Source organism: Apodemus sylvaticus, chromosome 14 (assembly GCF_947179515.1).
Source record: "Apodemus sylvaticus chromosome 14, mApoSyl1.1, whole genome shotgun sequence".
NCBI classification, from domain to species: Eukaryota; Metazoa; Chordata; class Mammalia; order Rodentia; family Muridae; genus Apodemus; species Apodemus sylvaticus.
The window spans coordinates 87,558,285-87,575,242 of record NC_067485.1 but is presented as its reverse complement, the minus strand read 5'-3'; the positions used below and the strand labels follow the sequence as shown (position 1 = coordinate 87,575,242).

Sequence of the window (16,958 nt, the reverse complement as noted above, 5' to 3'; positions counted from 1 at the left end):
TGGTCCGGAAGAGCTGAAGGGGTTTATAGGCCCATGGGAAGAACAATGACTTCGGACACCCAGACACCCCAAAACTCCCAGGGACTGAACCATCAACACATGGTTCCAGCCAAAAATATGGCAGAGGAATGCCTTGTTGGGCATCAGTGGGAGGAGTGGTCTTTGGTCAGGTAAAGGGTCAATAGAGGCCCCAACAAAGGGAAACAGAGGATGGGAGGGTGGGGGGTGGAGGGAAGGGGGGAGGTGGGAGTGTGTCAGTAGAGGGGCATATACATGGAGGTGGGGGGTGGGGGTGGGGGTGGGAGGAGGGGTAGGGAATCTTTGGGGAGGGGGGCTTTTGGGAAGGGGAAATTGGGAAAGGTTTTACTATTGGCAATGTAAATGAAGAAGATACTCAATAAAATAAAATTAAAAATAAAGTTGTATGCCACAATGGGGAAAAAAAAAAGACTTAGATCTTCTGCATAGCCCCAGGAAGGACTACACACAGTAAACCTCAAGCCAGTGCTTTCAGGGTTGGAATTTGTACACTGGGAATCACTGCTCCAAATGAAAATGGAAAGACCAGAGTACATCCCCCACCAGGAATGAAGTTTCTACAGAACCTATGCAAACCCAGTTGCTCTGGGAGGGCTTCTTCCCACTGAGTTGTAGGGTGACAGAGCTTATGCATTTCCAGGATGAGGCAAAATGTGTACTTCAATGTTTAATCATCTGGTGTTAGGAGTCAACAAAAAGGAACTCAAAAACTGCCAGGTACTGCAGACGGGAATGTAGAACATCATGATTAAAGCATGATGTCAACAAGAGAGCCACATGAACAGAACTGGTGATTCTCTCAAAGGGCTGAATAAAGCAGAGATACAGAAGACAATGAATAATCAAAACCACGGCATATGCTATTACAGATGCTAACTCTAATAGTAACCATTTTTTGTTCTTGAGAATGTGACAACAGAACCACATGTATCACAAATGCAGGCAGACTCAATACCAAGCCACATAATTCTTATGCTAAACACAACAGGTAAGACTCATTAGGTCTCCTAGCTACTCGAGAGGTTGAGGGAGGATGATCCCAAGATCAAAGCCAATCTAGATAACTGAGACTCCATCTCAAAAATAAAACACAAAATAATGTGTATTCCCTCTGCACCAGCACACACCAACGTGCCGACATTTCAAACCGTTCTTCTGCATCTCTACATGTGAGTGCGTTCAGATGCTGGGAGTAAGCCTCACCGGAACAGAGGCCAGAGGGGTTGGAGCCATAAGCGGACTGTCTAGAGGGAGCTTAGATGTTCATGGATCACATAAATAGGTCTTGTTCCTCAACAAATAGCAAACTGCAATGTTTATATTCCCAACAGTTATGTAAAAATGGGTTTTCTACTTTGGAATATAAAGCCTAAGAAAGTACTAAGAAACAAGGTTAGTCAAAACCACCCTAACTGAAATAGATGGGGAATCCCAAGCAGGCATTTTTTTTTCTTTAAGTGCCAACACCATCTTCAAATCTAAGGTCATCTTTCTACTAAAGTATCCACAGCCAGCTCAGCAATCACTTTTCAAGTGGCATTGATAATGAGCCAAACATCTCTCCATAATGCATACTAAATTTTCATTTAAAGGACAAGTGTAAAATCTGTCAACAGATAAAGCACCAGCAGGAAAACTTCAGAGCCTAAAGTTGGGGGGATATATGAACTTTAAAAGGGCTATTCTCATAGCTGATACCTCAATATATGGGTCAAGATTCAAAACAGTTTTTCTGAGACCAGCTGTCTTTACTGAACTTTTGCAGTAAGCTGTTATGTAAAGCTGAGTGGACAATATGTCTCCTAACAAAGATTTGTCTATCCTGTTGGGAAGGGCCTTCATACTTGCATACTTGCATAAAAGATGCATGAGGCACAAAGCGAGTTTACTTACTGTCAGTATGCCATGCCAGAGCCCCACATCCTTCTTGAAATCTAGGACATTCACAATGGTTTCCGCTGTAGAAGAGAAACAATTACAAGTTTTATTTGACATGATCACACAGCCTGAGTGGTGTGCCAAGGAAAACCCACAACCTAAGGGGTCATCCTGGATCTTAGAAGAATACCAAATTACTGTCGTCACAGCACCCAATAGTCACTTATGGACCACTAAGCAGCACTAGCCAGGCTGGAGACTATCTCCAGAATAATATTTGGGCATGTACGTGAACAGCAACAGCTGCCCACACATCACCACTGAAAAGTATCTGAGCATATCAGACAGGCCTGTGATTCCAGCACTAGGGAGGCCGAGAGAGGATACTCACAACTTTGAAATCAAGGCTGGACCACACAACTAACTCAAAGTCAGCTTGGGCATTCACTCAATAATACCCCCATCCAATAGTACCTTCATATTTATTTCCTGCTTTCCTGAGATTCTCTTATAATTTCTCCTCTGAGACCCTGTTCTGCTAACAGGGAAGCATGGAGGGAGAAAGTTTTGGCAGTGCACAGACTTGTTTTGTCACAAGAAAACTCTGTAATAGTGGTGGGAGTAGGACAATAAAGAAGGTAACATACATCTAGACAGAGATGGTGTAATATTGAAGCAGCATAGGGGTGAACATTCCAAAGGAGTAGCAAGAGCAGGGGGAAAGCTGTGAAAATATGTTGTTGAAAATAATTATTTCTTAAGACCCTTGAAGCAGTGACGCCAGATGCTCCAGTACTGAGGATGTGACCTTCATTTGACCTTCTTGCTCTTCTCAAACTGATTCAATGGGCATTTCAGTCCCCTGTACCCAGGCTCCTGGCCACTTCTCAGTGTTCTAGGGATTTATCAGTTCTAGGACTTATGGTCTCCTAATTCTGTCAAAATTTACCAAAAGTTTATGCATTCTATTTCCTGCTCTCCTACCAGAGAATAAAATGGAGGTAGACCAGGGAGATTAAATCAAAATATAGACACCCAAAGAAAATATCCTAGATTCCTTTTTATAAAGTAATTTAAAGTAAAGAAATTATTTTATATTCATGTATGCATTTATATTTGCTTCTGATACCTAAAAGGTGATAGCCCTGGATCTTCAAGACATGTAGATCAGGACACACAAGTCACTGTTTTAACAAAATAATAGTGGTGTTTAGAGGCCATGTTTCTCCAAGTGTTAGATGGCATAGCCATTAATAGATCATAACTAGGAATGACTTTAACAGAGCATGACTAAAGCATGACATTATTCTTCAAAAGAATAAGGATGAGGCAATCACATCAACAGCAGGAAAAAGGAAACTCACTTAGAAGTGGAGCAAGGGACCACTGGCTTCTTCAGGTCCCAGAAACTGATGCTGGTATAGGTGTCAGCTGTGACTATGCCCGTCCTGTACAGGCAGTTGGGGGTTACTTTAGCTTTTCCTTCTCTGTGTCCACTCAACCCTATTATCACGTTTACTGCCACCCACTCTACCTCTGCTTCTCATAATCAGAGAAACACACCAGGAAACACAACAATCCTCCAATAAAGCTTGAAAACCCTATTCTCAGAATTTCTTACTCAATAGTGAAGAGTGGGCTACAACATGGCATTTAAGAGAAAGAGCTTCCAAAGACATAGAGACACATGCAGGTGGGGATTAGCACGTGTGCCAACAGTGAGATGAATCACCCATCTCCAAATCTGTGTGGAAATGTGCTAACACCTCTTCTGGGATCAAACCTTCAAGAATGTGATAAATATTAAATGAGGCCTTGGGCAGGGCTCCAGGGGTCACGTGAGGACACAGTAAGAGTGTATCATATGGAAGGATGTTGGAACCCCACTGCCAACATTCTCACTGAGGACTTTCAGCTCAATCCCTGTACCCACGTTTCACCAGTCCAAGCTAAAACACTAACTACTGCTTAGTAAGGTCCCACACTGACGATGGCGATGGGCACAAACAGAATGCTACTTTGATGGGTCCCAGTAGGAATCATACAGGCTGGTTTGCCATCAAGCATCCCTGGTCAGCGGGGCATCTCCAAAAACCCAGATCCAAGGAGTCTCAGGGCTATCCCCACCTTCTGTATAGCCGCAGGCCTGTGTAAGTGCCTGACAGTGTGTCAGCAGCGCTATCCTTGTCACGGTCACACCAAGAACACTTCCATCTTTACACGTCTTATACTGAAACGAGACAGAACATATGGAAAGGGGTTTTGATAAATAAACTTCTGGTTCCCCACTCAATAGCTTCTAGTTATGAGACACTGTGAGTTCTAGTCACACTGCAGCTAGTATAATGAGGTGAAACACATGTCTTTTTCCAGCACTCCCAGCCTCTATAGAAGGCATCCATGCATCTTACCTCAATGTAAGCCGTGTCGTTATTTGCATCTTTGATGTGTGGAAACCAATCCCGAGGAGGTTTAGAGAGGTGTTTTGATTCTGTGACAAACCATAGCAGCTTTGGCCAACCTAGACAATAAATCATAAATTCCTGTTAAGTAAATAGGACCCTTAGAATGGGTCTGGAGAATGTCTTCATCTATCTCACAGCTTGCTTTCAAGCACTTCAGTCTATATGTAATCTCTGGCATTCTCATATGTAAAACTGACAGCATCATCAAGAATGCTCGAGAGACCACAAGCTATATCATGTCACCCCACAGATATGAGTTACCTGTATTATCAGAAATGTTGATTGATCAGAAAAGTTCTGTCCTGAACTCAATAGGACATTCCTGCACAAGTGAAGGGCCAGACTTAAAAATGAAAGATCTACAGAGGAAGCAAGTTTGGGGGGCTCTGTGGCATACCTTTGAACTGCGGGATCTCTCCTGTTGGGCTTTTTGGCAGTCCTTTGTGACAGGCATCACTAGTCAAGGCAACAGTTACTCCACAGCTTCCAAGCAAGAAACCTATCTGTTGGCTCCCTGCATCCTGAAGGTGATTAAGGAGAGTTAAAAATCTAAGACAAAATTTTACTCCTAGCCAAAACACTGCCTCATCTTGGGTATGTGGAAAGTATCTGCCCTTCCCAAGACTCTTCCCCCAGAACCCAAAAGGGAACTCATAAGCATGAGCTCACACATTTAAAAAGCTGGGTGTAGGTAGAAGGTTGAGAGGATTTGGGGGAGATAGGAAAAATAGTCAAAATATGTAAAAATTAATTTAAAAACAAAGACAATGATCCTAAGGTTTCATTATTGTGGAGAGAAATAATCTCTCAAAAGACTACCTCACAACCTGATTTTCACACTTTTAAAGGCTGGTTCCAGAGGTGTCCCACCTGGTAGGTACAGAGCCAAGAGGAACATTACTCAGAGTAATGACACCCAGGATCACCCCTTCCATCTGGCACATATCATGAATCAATGGTGTAACCAACACATACTAAAGTGAGCTATGGTTACAGGGCCATAACCCTAGAAAGCCTAGGAAAGCACCAAGCTGCCAGGACTGAATGTCACCTTTCAGCAGATGTCACAGATGGGGCTGTCCCTGGCTCCCACAGCCTCAGGAGCTGCCTCCCTGTGTTTTATTGCCCTGTACACAGCCTGCTTCTCATGAGAACAGATGATAAGCAGCCGAGACACCCAGATTCAACTTTTCTCCATCAGCTCCTCCACTATGCTGATGAAATGAAAAGTAAGTCTCTGAGTACCCAGCATTTGTGGAATGAAGAACATATCACAGTGTACAAGAGTCCAGGCTACACCCAGCTTGACTCTATGGGTGTCAACCTTTGGGAAGACTGGCTTGTTGAATCTCCCGCCCGTCCATCCCAGGAAATCACTGGACAAAGCAAAGTTCTGTCACTTAGGTATTCATTAGCATTAATATTTCAAAGCTGTTGTCTGCTAAGTGTTTAGATTATACTTTTCCAAGTGTAGATTTAAAAGGTATAGTATCCTTACAGGGATTGTTTTAGAGTAATAGCCAACAAGCTAATTGCATAATTAACACAACCCTGCAATGAGAGAGGTGGTAAGGCCCTCACTGGATGGGGTCAATCCCCATTTTGCAGACATTTTGGGGGACTTTTTACTGTTGCAATACTGTCTTTAAGTAAAGTAAAGATCAAATACTACTAGTCTGAGGAGGTGAGAAAGGCAGGTAGGAGAGGTAGGTTTTTAGCAGCAGGAACCGGGCTGCTTCTCAAGCTTATGCATACCTTGTTGAGTCACACATACACCACAGCTGTCTCCCAGCAGGGAGTAATTGGAGTAGCATACAAAGATAAAAGGTTATGACACTCTGATCTTGGACATAAAGCCAGGAGTCCACCCTTCCCTATACTCTGTGTGTGTGTGTGTGTGTGTGTGTGTGTGTGTGTGTGTGTGAGAGAGAGAGAGAGAGAGAGAGAGAGAGAGAGAGACTCATCACCTCCAAAAAATTTGTATGAATAAATAGACCCCTAAAAGCTAAAAATATAATTAAGTTGAACGAACATTTGGTAAGCATGTATGAATTCCTAGGGTGCTCAATCCCCAGGTCTGAGAGAATTTTTAAAAATAGAAAGAAAATGAGAAGGGGGAGGTGGGGGAGAAGAATGGCAGCAGGAGGAGGAGAGAGAAGGAAGGGATGAGAGGAGAGGAGAGGAGGGGAGGGGAGGGAGGAGGGGAGGGAGGAAGGGAAGGAGAAAGGGGGAAAGGAGGGAGGGAGAAGGGGGAGGAGGGGAAGGAGGAGGAAGAGAGCTGTGCAATATAAAAGGGTGAAGGCCATGTAACAGAAAGACCAACATGCCAAGACTGCCGTCAGCATCCAATATTGTCTCTACTTGCACCTCCTAGTCTACAAAGTACCTCCCTAGGGGCTGCAGATTAGTTTCAGACAAACTCTGCTAGGTCACTCACAGCCCCCTTGGGGTGACACCAAATACACATGCCAGAAACAACTTCATCTACAGCCTTCTACATCCAACATTCAACCAAGATGGTGGATGAGGTGATAAACTCTACAGATTACATGAAAACAAAGGTCAAGAAAGAACTTAGTGGTCCTTACAGTCTCTGCTTCTGACTCAAGAACAAGATAAATGGATAACAAGTCACACAGCAGCAATGGCTTCCTATGGTCTACAAGGTCTCTAGAAAGTCCCTGCCTCCATCTGGATAGATGAGAGGCCAAACCAGGGAATAGTCATGTAATTTCAGGATGTAAAATGAAATAAATCCTCCCAGACACATACTCTGACCTCGACATCATTTGCCAAGTACCTTGCCCATAAAAATGAACATGGATGACAGGTAGTTTCATTCTCAGGTAAAAGCAGACATGTAGACACACACAGAGGGGAAGAAAGGCAGGCTTGTGTCACCATAACTCCCACCCCCCACATTAAGGGCAGCAGATCAAAGTTTGTAACTTTCCCCTTGATTAAGAAAAGCTCTACAAAACTAGAATTCAAATATTCTTATGAATGTCCAAAAATTTCTCCAAGATAGAAAAAGATATCAGATAATGTTACTGTTTAGAAATTCCTTCTGTGTGGCCTATGTGGCAGTAACTCCTGACATCATATTAAATTTTCCTCATCACTATTGAGATAGGTCAATTAATGTCTTGTCTGTTATCAATTTTAGGTATGTTTATAATGGAAACCTTCAAGCACACAAGGAGATAAGAAAATCATTCTCATGTGTTAGGTCATCCAACATTAATAATTATAAGTTTTTGATCATGCTGACTCTATCAATTATCCTCACTATACAAGTGCATATTCATAAAAATATATATAACTAAGGACCCCAGCAAAGGATATGCATGCATACACACCCTACCCACAAATGTACAGTATCACACATATGGGTACATATTAGGGTCACACACGTGCCAAATACTTATTTGTATGTCCATATACTTTAAGGAACACTCACATAGCATACACTGGCATTTAAGAAAGTGAATCCCTGGTAACTGCCATACTGTGCACACAAGACACTTCAGCTAAGAGACTCTTTCTGGAGGAGACTCTCCTCACCCTGGCAGGCACCTGCTCAACTCCTTGTAGCCCTTAGCAGTTCTACTACATTTGCCCTCAATTCCTGTGGTGTGAGATCCCAAGTGCCTCTCTCAAAATGTCACTCTGTTCACCTAAAGTGGTGAACACACCAGATTCTGACCATTACTCCTTTCAGAGGTTCATCTGAAATGGTATTTGAAATGTTACTTTCTTTTGTTTCTGGACAGTGTTTCATTCAGTAGTCCACTTTGGCCTCATAGAGCCCAACGCATCTGTTTCAGTATCCCTATTGCTGGGGCTACAGCAAGTGCCACATAGCCCACTCTGGAAATATTACGAACACAATCAACCAGCTATGACTTGAGCTCTTTGGAGCAAGCCAGATGGCCTTGACAGCATACTAAAAGTCTCAGGCAGCAACAGACCCACTTGGCTGACAGAAAATCATATAGGTTCAGATCCCACGAGATAGTGATAACCACTTTGCTGATGTACACTGGCAAGGTTCTAGATTGGCTTTTTCTTGTCCCCCTCCCCTGATTACCAACTTCTCCTGATAAAAATAGCTAGATGTTTTCCTTTCACTACCAGGACTAAAAATAAATAAATAAAAGCAAGTTGGTACTTAAGGTATTCAACAAGATTTAGGATTAAAAACAAGAACTTTTAGCATAGGACAGATGATCAGTGGAGCAGCTGGAACAAAAGTCTTCCGGCTGCCATTTGTACCAGGGAGTCAGGCAGCTCCACAGCCTTCTGCACATGGCCTGCCATGAGAGAGTGATCTCCCAGTAGCACTTTCACTTCTAAGCTCAGAGGTGAGATCTCCACATTCTTTCTGGAGGAGAACAGCTAGGAGTGCACAGGGCATATGATTAGTGGAACAGCTGGGACGGGAGTCTTCTGGCTGCCATTTGTACCAGAGAGCCAGGCAGCTCTACAGCCTTCTGTGCACAGACCCTGCCAAAAAAGAGTTAGTCTCCCAGGAGTACAGACACAGGTTTACAGGTGGGACAAACTCCAGCCACAGACAGCAAGACCAACCAGCACCAGAGATAACCAGATGGCGAAAGGCAAGCACAAGAACCCTACCAACAGAAACCAAGGCTCCTTGGCAACATCAGAACCCATTTCTCCCACCACAGCAGGTCCTGGATGCCCCAACACACTGAAAAAGTAAGAGCTGGATTTAAAATTGCATCTCATGGTACTGATAGAGGACTTTAAGAAGGACATAAATAACTCTCTTAAAGAAATACAGGAGAACATGGGTCAACAGACAGAAGCCCTTAAAGAGGAAACACAAAAATCCCTTAAAGAATTACAGGAAAACACAAACAATCAAGTGAACAAAACCATCCAGGATCTAAAAGTGGAAGGAAAAACAATGAAGAAATCACAAAAGGAGACAACTCTGGAGATAGAAAACCTTGGAAAGAAATCAGGAGTCATAGATGCAAGCATCAACAACAGAATACAAGAGATAGAAGAAAGAATCTCAGGTACTGAAGATACCATATAAATCACTGACTCAACAGTCAAAGGAAATACAAATAGCTTGTAACCCAAAACATCCAGGAAATCCAGGACACAATGAGAAGACCAAACCTAAGGATTATAGGTATAAAAGAGAATGAAGATTTCCAACTTAAAGGGCCAGTAAATATCTTCAACAAAATTATAGAAGAAAACTTCCCTAACTTAAAGAAAGAGATGCCCATGAACATACAAGAATGTCATTTATAACTTAGTTATGGTGTTAAACCTTAGGTGAACCTGTAGAGTTAAGACAGGTGATAAGATGTTTAGCTAGATAATTACTCCTAATGGATATGCATGTAAACATTCTCTGTTGCAAACTTCTATTTCAATTTATGATTTGACTTTTTGTGTGAACTTGTGATGAACTTTGTAACATGTGGTCATGTATTCTGAAAGACGTTTAAGGACTGAGGACAAAGAGAGGAGTCAGAACTGAGGAACAGAGGTGAGAAGAGCTGAGCTGAGTGAGGAAGTGAACTGAAAAATTTTTAGTCAGAAGAGAACAAGATTAGAAGGGGAATGCAGAGTGGAATAACTTAGAAACTATAGGTAACATAAAAAAAACTAAGAGAGCAATGTGAGGGATGCAGAGGGAAAGAGGAAGAAAGAAGAGCAGAAGGAGCAGGCAGGCTTCTCCTCACCATGGGACCTGTTCTGTCCCACTGTAAGGACAAGGCAGGCTTAGTCTTTTTAAAAGGAACAAAGCTTTTTTCTTACAAACATGGTTTTAATTCATTTAGTATTAAAAGGGTGGAAGCCTTTTCTTTCTCAATGCAATAAAGATTGGAGCTCATTTTTCATCCAGAATGAGTGAGTTCTTTCTGGTTCACTGGTGCTTGGTCTTTTGCTCCATATGCATATGTAAGTATAGATGTGTATATAAGTATGCAATTGTGAGAATGTATGCATGTGTGTGTGTAAGTATGTAACTGGTGACACTTGGGAGACTGGCAGAGTTCTCATTGCAGTTTTGACTATTAGAAAAGAACCTAATAGTAGTCCCATTATGGAAGAACTTAATAATTACAGATATAATTTTAAGAATTCTTATAGGATCATCATTAAAACTTAAGTCATCTTTTGTCTATAAAACATCACCATAAGACATTACATTATCATTGATCTGCAGAGATCTGCTTCAAAGGAGTGTGCTATTACCAAATGATTATTATATAATAATAATTGATTATTATAATAACAGGAAAAGCATATTAATAGCAGGAATCTTTCCTAATTAGTCCCTCACAGTCTTGCTGAATGGGGCCTCACCTGTCGCAGATTATATAATAACCCAAAGCAGGCCATTTCAGGATGATCACCTGCTAGTATATTAGCTTGTCCCATTATGGCTCCAGACAGTACCTGGATTTCTAAGCAATGATACTAAGGAATAAGAAAATGGATCTAAATAGATTAAGATAAGACAGGGCCACATAAACTTAAGCTTCACCTTGGAGAAGGTGCACACCTGCAAATGAGACATGCTGTGTATGCGTGAATAATTGTTCTCACAAATAGATGAAACTAATGAAACTCTGGTCTGAGCCTTAGAGACAGCAAGAACATGTCACTGAACTTACAAAGCAAAGATAAATTAATTTACAAAAGTGTAGTCTACACAGTCTCACCCAGCACATTCAATTGTCATGGAGCCTGACACTTCCCTCAAATACAGCTTAATGAACAGTAAGTTTGTTACCTTTCTTGTGAGTGGCACTTCGATGGGGACAGGAACAACTTCAGCCAGCAAGCAACCATAGAAGGCCACCATGAAAGCAGCAGGGTCATTGTTGGGGAACACTAGCGCCACCTGGAGACGTGCAAGACACACAGATGCGTCAACAGCAGGATTTATATTTCTACAGACAATAGGATGAAAATTTCAAGTCCCCAACACAGTGGACAGGCAGACCTGTAAGATCAGTACTTAGGAGGCTAAAGACTATAAATTAAAAGTGAACACAGGCCACAGAGCAAGAATCTATATCAAAAGTGATGGATGCTAACAAAAAATGTTTTATGTAAAAATAATAAAAAGAGATATTTTAATAAGCACACCATACTTTTTCTTCAACTTACACGAAAGGAAACATTAACAACTACCAGCTATACTCCCATACCAGACAATATCTCATTTTATTGCTTGCTTCTTGTCTTCCATGGCCACATAATTTTCATATAAAAAAAAAAACCAACCCAACTGTACACAATATGTGCGTTTTTACCCTTTTCATTGGTCTAAATAAATAACTCTGCATATTCTGATATCATTCTCACTACTAAAATTAAATGTTTACATAATTCTTTACTGGGTATCTGGGCAAATGCTTAGGAGCTAGACCCAGATGGACTTAATTCAGAAGCTAAGTCACTTCTTAGTTCTAGTATCGTAAGCACAATTTTGTCCCAAGCTGCAGTTCCCTCTATGAGAAAGAGAAGAAGAGCAATAACAAACTGCATCTGACTGTCCTGGTAACAGTCAAGTGACAGAGTTTACAGAAGCATACATCACATGCCCTACTGGTGACCCTCACATTGCTAGTTCTGGCATAATGTCACCATCAGTCTCTTAATGCTGAGCATGCCAGCTTTCCCTTCCTACTACTATACGGATTTCATCGTTCCTGGTCTTCCCTGCTCATCCAACCTGCCCAGCTTGGCCAGTCACACAGTTCTGGATGGAATTTCTAAATAGGTTTTCCAACATTAACAATATGGCCATATCCTTGAGATTTTCCTCTTATGGATTCCTTTTCATGTTTCATATTTACCTTTTCATGCCTTGCTATGTTCCCTGGAATTTGTGCTTAATAATTATTTATTCATATTTATTTATATATATTTAACACAAAGATTTCTTGATATATTTTCACATTTTTGGTATATATTTGATGCTTTAAAAGTTTTCCTTTATATTCAAAGGTAATAAATATTTAAGCCAATTTCTCCATGCCTTTTAAAAGAACTGAGACAGTTTTGGAGTAGATATAAATTATGAGAAATGTGTTATGTGGTTTATAATAATTAAAATATCAGAGACTGTACTCATGCAAACTAGAATGGCTACGACACTTCACCAAGCAGCATCTCTGGGATGGTCATCCTACCTGCAAACTGTCTCTGAATGTCAGTAAGTGGTACATGACTGTTTGCAGCACAGCCAATTTAATATTTAGCCTACCCCAGTGCTCTCAAAAATGGTACTGCCAACTGACTGTATTTAGAAAGTTTCCTGTATGATAAGAGCTCTTTGTTTGGTTGTTTGGTTTTGTTTCTTTGTTTAATAGGGTTCCCACTGTGCTCTTCAGGATGGTGTCTCTATTTTCACATAAGTTCCTCTAACATGTTGCTATACCTATGGTGTTAAGTCTTTATGAACCATGTGGGTGTATTTTTATAGGCACATAAATCCAAAAATTCAGCACATATGCATCATTTCATACTTTTTTATTTTGGAGTTTCAAATGGATTATTTAAAAACATTTTAAGTGGCCTCATTGATTTTGGTAAGAACATTAAGATAAGGTAGTCTAGCATATTTAATATCCAAGACAAACAGGGTGGCATAAACAGATACTGATGGTAGTTATGAAGCCAGGAGCTGCATCTTAAATTTAGCCATTCTGAGTGTTTTATAATACAGGAAAGGAGGTGGGGAGAAATTAAGTTCTGGAATACATGACTTTTTTTCTACATGACTAAAAAACCAGCTAGAACAAGTCAGAAAGAGAGTAAGATGATATATTTATATGTGTAAGCATATTACCATAAACTAATTTTTGAGACCAAGTCTCATGTGAATCTGCCTTCATAAGGCAGTGTGTGTTGCTCACACGTTTTCAGACGGGTAGGCTCATGAAGAAACAAGAGAGAGACATTTATAAATTCATAATATTTCCAGGTGAGTACGTGATTCATTCCCAAAAAGCGGGCCATGATGTCTGAGGAAGCTGATCAAAACAGCAGAACACACAAAACTCCTCAATCAGATGGTCGCACCTGGTCATAAAGAATGCTTGCTTGCATTTTATGTCCAACCTTATTCTGCCAATGAGGAAGAAAGAGCAGGCTGAGTTCTGAAATTGTAGCAGAGAGGTTTTCTAGTTATTTGAACCTCACTTACCCTGTCTCCAGGCCGCACCATAGGTTCTTGCTTTGTACCTAATTTATGCAGAATGTTGTAAGCAACCTTCATACTTCTTGTCCATAGTTTGCCTGTTGATATAAAGCATAAACATACAAACAACTTAACAACATACACATGCATTTTCAGCTATGTTCAACTGTAAATATAAAACAAGCATTTTGGAGTCTATTTCATTCACCTATTCTGCTCAGTATTTGTGGTTGGAAGCAAGTGTCATGCAGAAGAAAGACTGACAAAAAGGGGGCAGGGATGAAAAGTCTATAAAACTGAAAGCTGAAAATGCAGTCATAAGTAGTACTGCAGATTTAAAAACAGCAGAGAGAAAGAGACAGAGACAGAGAGACAGAGAGACAGAGAGAAAGAGATATAGGAAGATAGGGAGGGAGGAAAGGAAAAAGGGAAGAAAGCAGAGGGAGAAGGAAAGCAGAGATTGGAAATTCTAATTTGTGCCTGTTTAGCCTGCCTTACACTTGGCCTATGATGGTACATGAGCCCACAAGTTAGTTGATAGAGGTTAATAGTATACAGCCATGGGGATGGGAGGGACGGTGTCTTGAAATTTCTCTCACAAACTTTACTCAAAATGTGTTTTTGCTATTTATTTTAAGCCTTCAACTTAAGTTCCTAGAAAAAGGAAAGAAAATAAATAATAAAAAAACTGACACATTGCCAGAGAATCATCAGAACCAGGTCTCAACAAACTTCATTTCTCTTAGTGTGTTAAGCTTGTACTATAATGCTTCAGGAAAATTTAATGCCTTCTTTCTACTGGACAGGGATGTGACTTCAAAGCACATCTCACTGGACTAAGCACTGAGAGGCTTCAAAGCTTTATCTATCAGTGACATCCATCTCTTATAAATATGTGCCATCTTGGGTAACTGCAATGAACACAAACTGTATAAAAATGGCTCTGGCAGATTATTCAAAGTCCAATTCCCTGCAAGCTGTAAACTTCTCAAAGTGTACACTTTCTATTCTCAGGGTTTGGAAGAGAAACCTTTGCACTTAGATAAAGTGCAAATTTTTGTAATTTTAAAATTCTGAGATCTAGAAATTTTTTTTCTGAGTTGAATACAAAAGTAGCAAAAATGTTAAGTTTTAAATTTAGGCTTAAGATAGTATTTTCTTTCTTTCTGAAAAGTTTCAACAAATTATATTTAAGAACAAAAACAAGCTCTGCAAAACCTTCATATTTCAAGCCTTTATCCTGAACTCATACATTTCCTGATAATACTGAATAGTGTAAGGTGGAGTAAAAGCAACTTCAAATCTAAGGAGCGTTCTTGCATTCAGAAGGGATTTTATAGCACAGTCAAATACACTCAGCTACTGAGAGCTTTCAAAACAAATCAAGGTTTTAGCCAGTATATTCATGTAAAAGAATAAAATGCAGATTGATCTAATTATGTCTCAATATAGTCAATGTCTAGATTTTTTCTTGTAAACAGAAATTCCTTTGGCTTATAACACTTTTTTTTTACTTAGAAAAAAAACCCCAACACTCCTCCACTGCTGGTGGGGTTGCAAATTGGTACAACCACTCTGGAAATCAGTCTGGCGGTTCCTCCGAAAACTGGGCACCTCACTTCCAGAAGATCCTGCTATACCACTCCTGGGCATATACCCAGAGGATTCCCCACCATGTAATAAGGATACATGCTCTACTATGTTCATAGCAGCCCTATTTATAATTGCCAGATGCTGGAAAGAACCCAGGTATCCCTCAACAGAAGAGTGGATGCAAAAAATGTGGTATATCTACACAATGGAGTACTATTCAGCCATTAGAAACAATGAATTCATGAAATTCTTAGGCAAATGGATGGAGCTAGAGAACATCATACTAAGTGAGGTAACCCAGACTCAAAAGGTGAATCATGGTATGCACTCACTAATAAGTGGATATTAACCTAGAAAACTGGAATACCCAAAACATAATCCACACATCAAATGAGGTACAAGAAGAAAGGAGGAGTGGCCCCTGGTTCTGGAAAGACTCAGTGAAGCAGTATTCGGCAAAACCAGAACGGGGAAGTGGGAAGGGGTGGGTGGGAGGACAGGGGAAGAGAAGGGGGCTTACGGGACTTTCGGGGAGTGGGGGGCTAGAAAAGGGGAAATCATTTGAAATGTAAATAAATTATATCGAATAAAAAAAATTAAAAAAAAAAACCCCAAAAAACAAACTTAAATTTGAAAACAAAACAAAAACATAAACCTGAATTTGTTTTATTTCCTGTTGGAACTGCAGCTCCCTGAATTAATATGGTTGTTATCCGCCATTCATAGGATTCTTGTCTGCCCCTTAGTGGATAGCACGCTAGGAGAATGTTTTGTCTTTCAGTGCTCTTAGTCTCAGGACAATTCTTGATTCTCAGTCATGCTAAACACTTCTTTGTGGGGGTTCACTAATGTCATAGGCAGGAACCAATGAAGTTCACAGTCACAGTCTGCAACTTAAGGTAACTCATACATGCTTCATTACCAGATGTTAGGATTTCAGCCATGTTTTCTTCCTCATCTCAACCCCATAGATCTTTAAAGTCATTTAATATCTCACTTGGGGAGTTCATTTCTCTATCAATGGTCATCAGTTGGTAAGAAACAATACAAGGAGCGGTGTTTTTTCTCCCATAAATAATTTAAGCCTTTAGACAAAACAGGGAAACTATTCTAGCTGAATAATTACGTTTTGTTGTCACTGAATAAAATAAACAGCAATGTGTTATAAACAAACCAATCAATTAAAACTTTCACAGTTTGCTAATGCTTCAATTTCATGTCGGAGAGAACTTAGGAGTTAATATCATTATACACTCACACACAACTTAGTTTTACATACAGTCTCACAAAAGTACAAAATCCAAACTCTGAACAAATATTCTTGAAATATACTTAGTATTTTTGCATCTTGTAGTTTACAGAGAAAAGGAACTGAGTAAGTGCAGGTGCTAGTATAAATCAAGGAGAATACACACTTCCAGCATGGCTGACAAGGACTGGTTTCTTCAGCTTTTCTTGGATTTGAATGACATCTAGGCTGCTATGCAGATAGTGTAACTGCAGAGAAAGGGCAAGAGTGGATATGGAGGGTACTACGGTCTCATTAGAGCACATCACCCCTGACCCTGGAGCAAGGGTTGGAGAGACTCACCAGGAACAACAAGGAGGGGTGGAAAGGCTGTCTGGCACATCCCTAACCCAGGCTGCCAAAGACAAGTAACTCAGAATGGATGGGAGGAGCTCACGAACTTCCACCCCCTACTTGAGGAGCTATTGGCAACTAATGGCTGCTGGGGACAGAAGAGTCCGTTTTCTTCAGGGATTCAGGCTACCCATGC

The 16,958-nt window shown here is 40.6% G+C and overlaps 1 protein-coding gene across 2 annotated transcripts in view; it reads right to left on the bottom strand.

Annotated features, from left to right (window-relative positions):
- The window catches only part of Dip2c (disco interacting protein 2 homolog C), a 409,010-nt gene that overhangs the window by 106,840 nt on the left and 285,212 nt on the right, over positions 1-16,958 (bottom strand). For both annotated transcript variants that reach the window (XM_052157069.1, XM_052157070.1), the window contains 6 exons: positions 13,594-13,685; positions 11,170-11,280; positions 4,780-4,903; positions 4,329-4,438; positions 4,045-4,147; positions 1,933-1,997 (listed from right to left, as the gene is read on the bottom strand). In XM_052157069.1, coding sequence (XP_052013029.1) covers positions 1,933-1,997; positions 4,045-4,147; positions 4,329-4,438; positions 4,780-4,903; positions 11,170-11,280; positions 13,594-13,685 — 605 coding nt within the window. The remainder of the gene's footprint in view (positions 1-1,932; positions 1,998-4,044; positions 4,148-4,328; positions 4,439-4,779; positions 4,904-11,169; positions 11,281-13,593; positions 13,686-16,958) is intronic.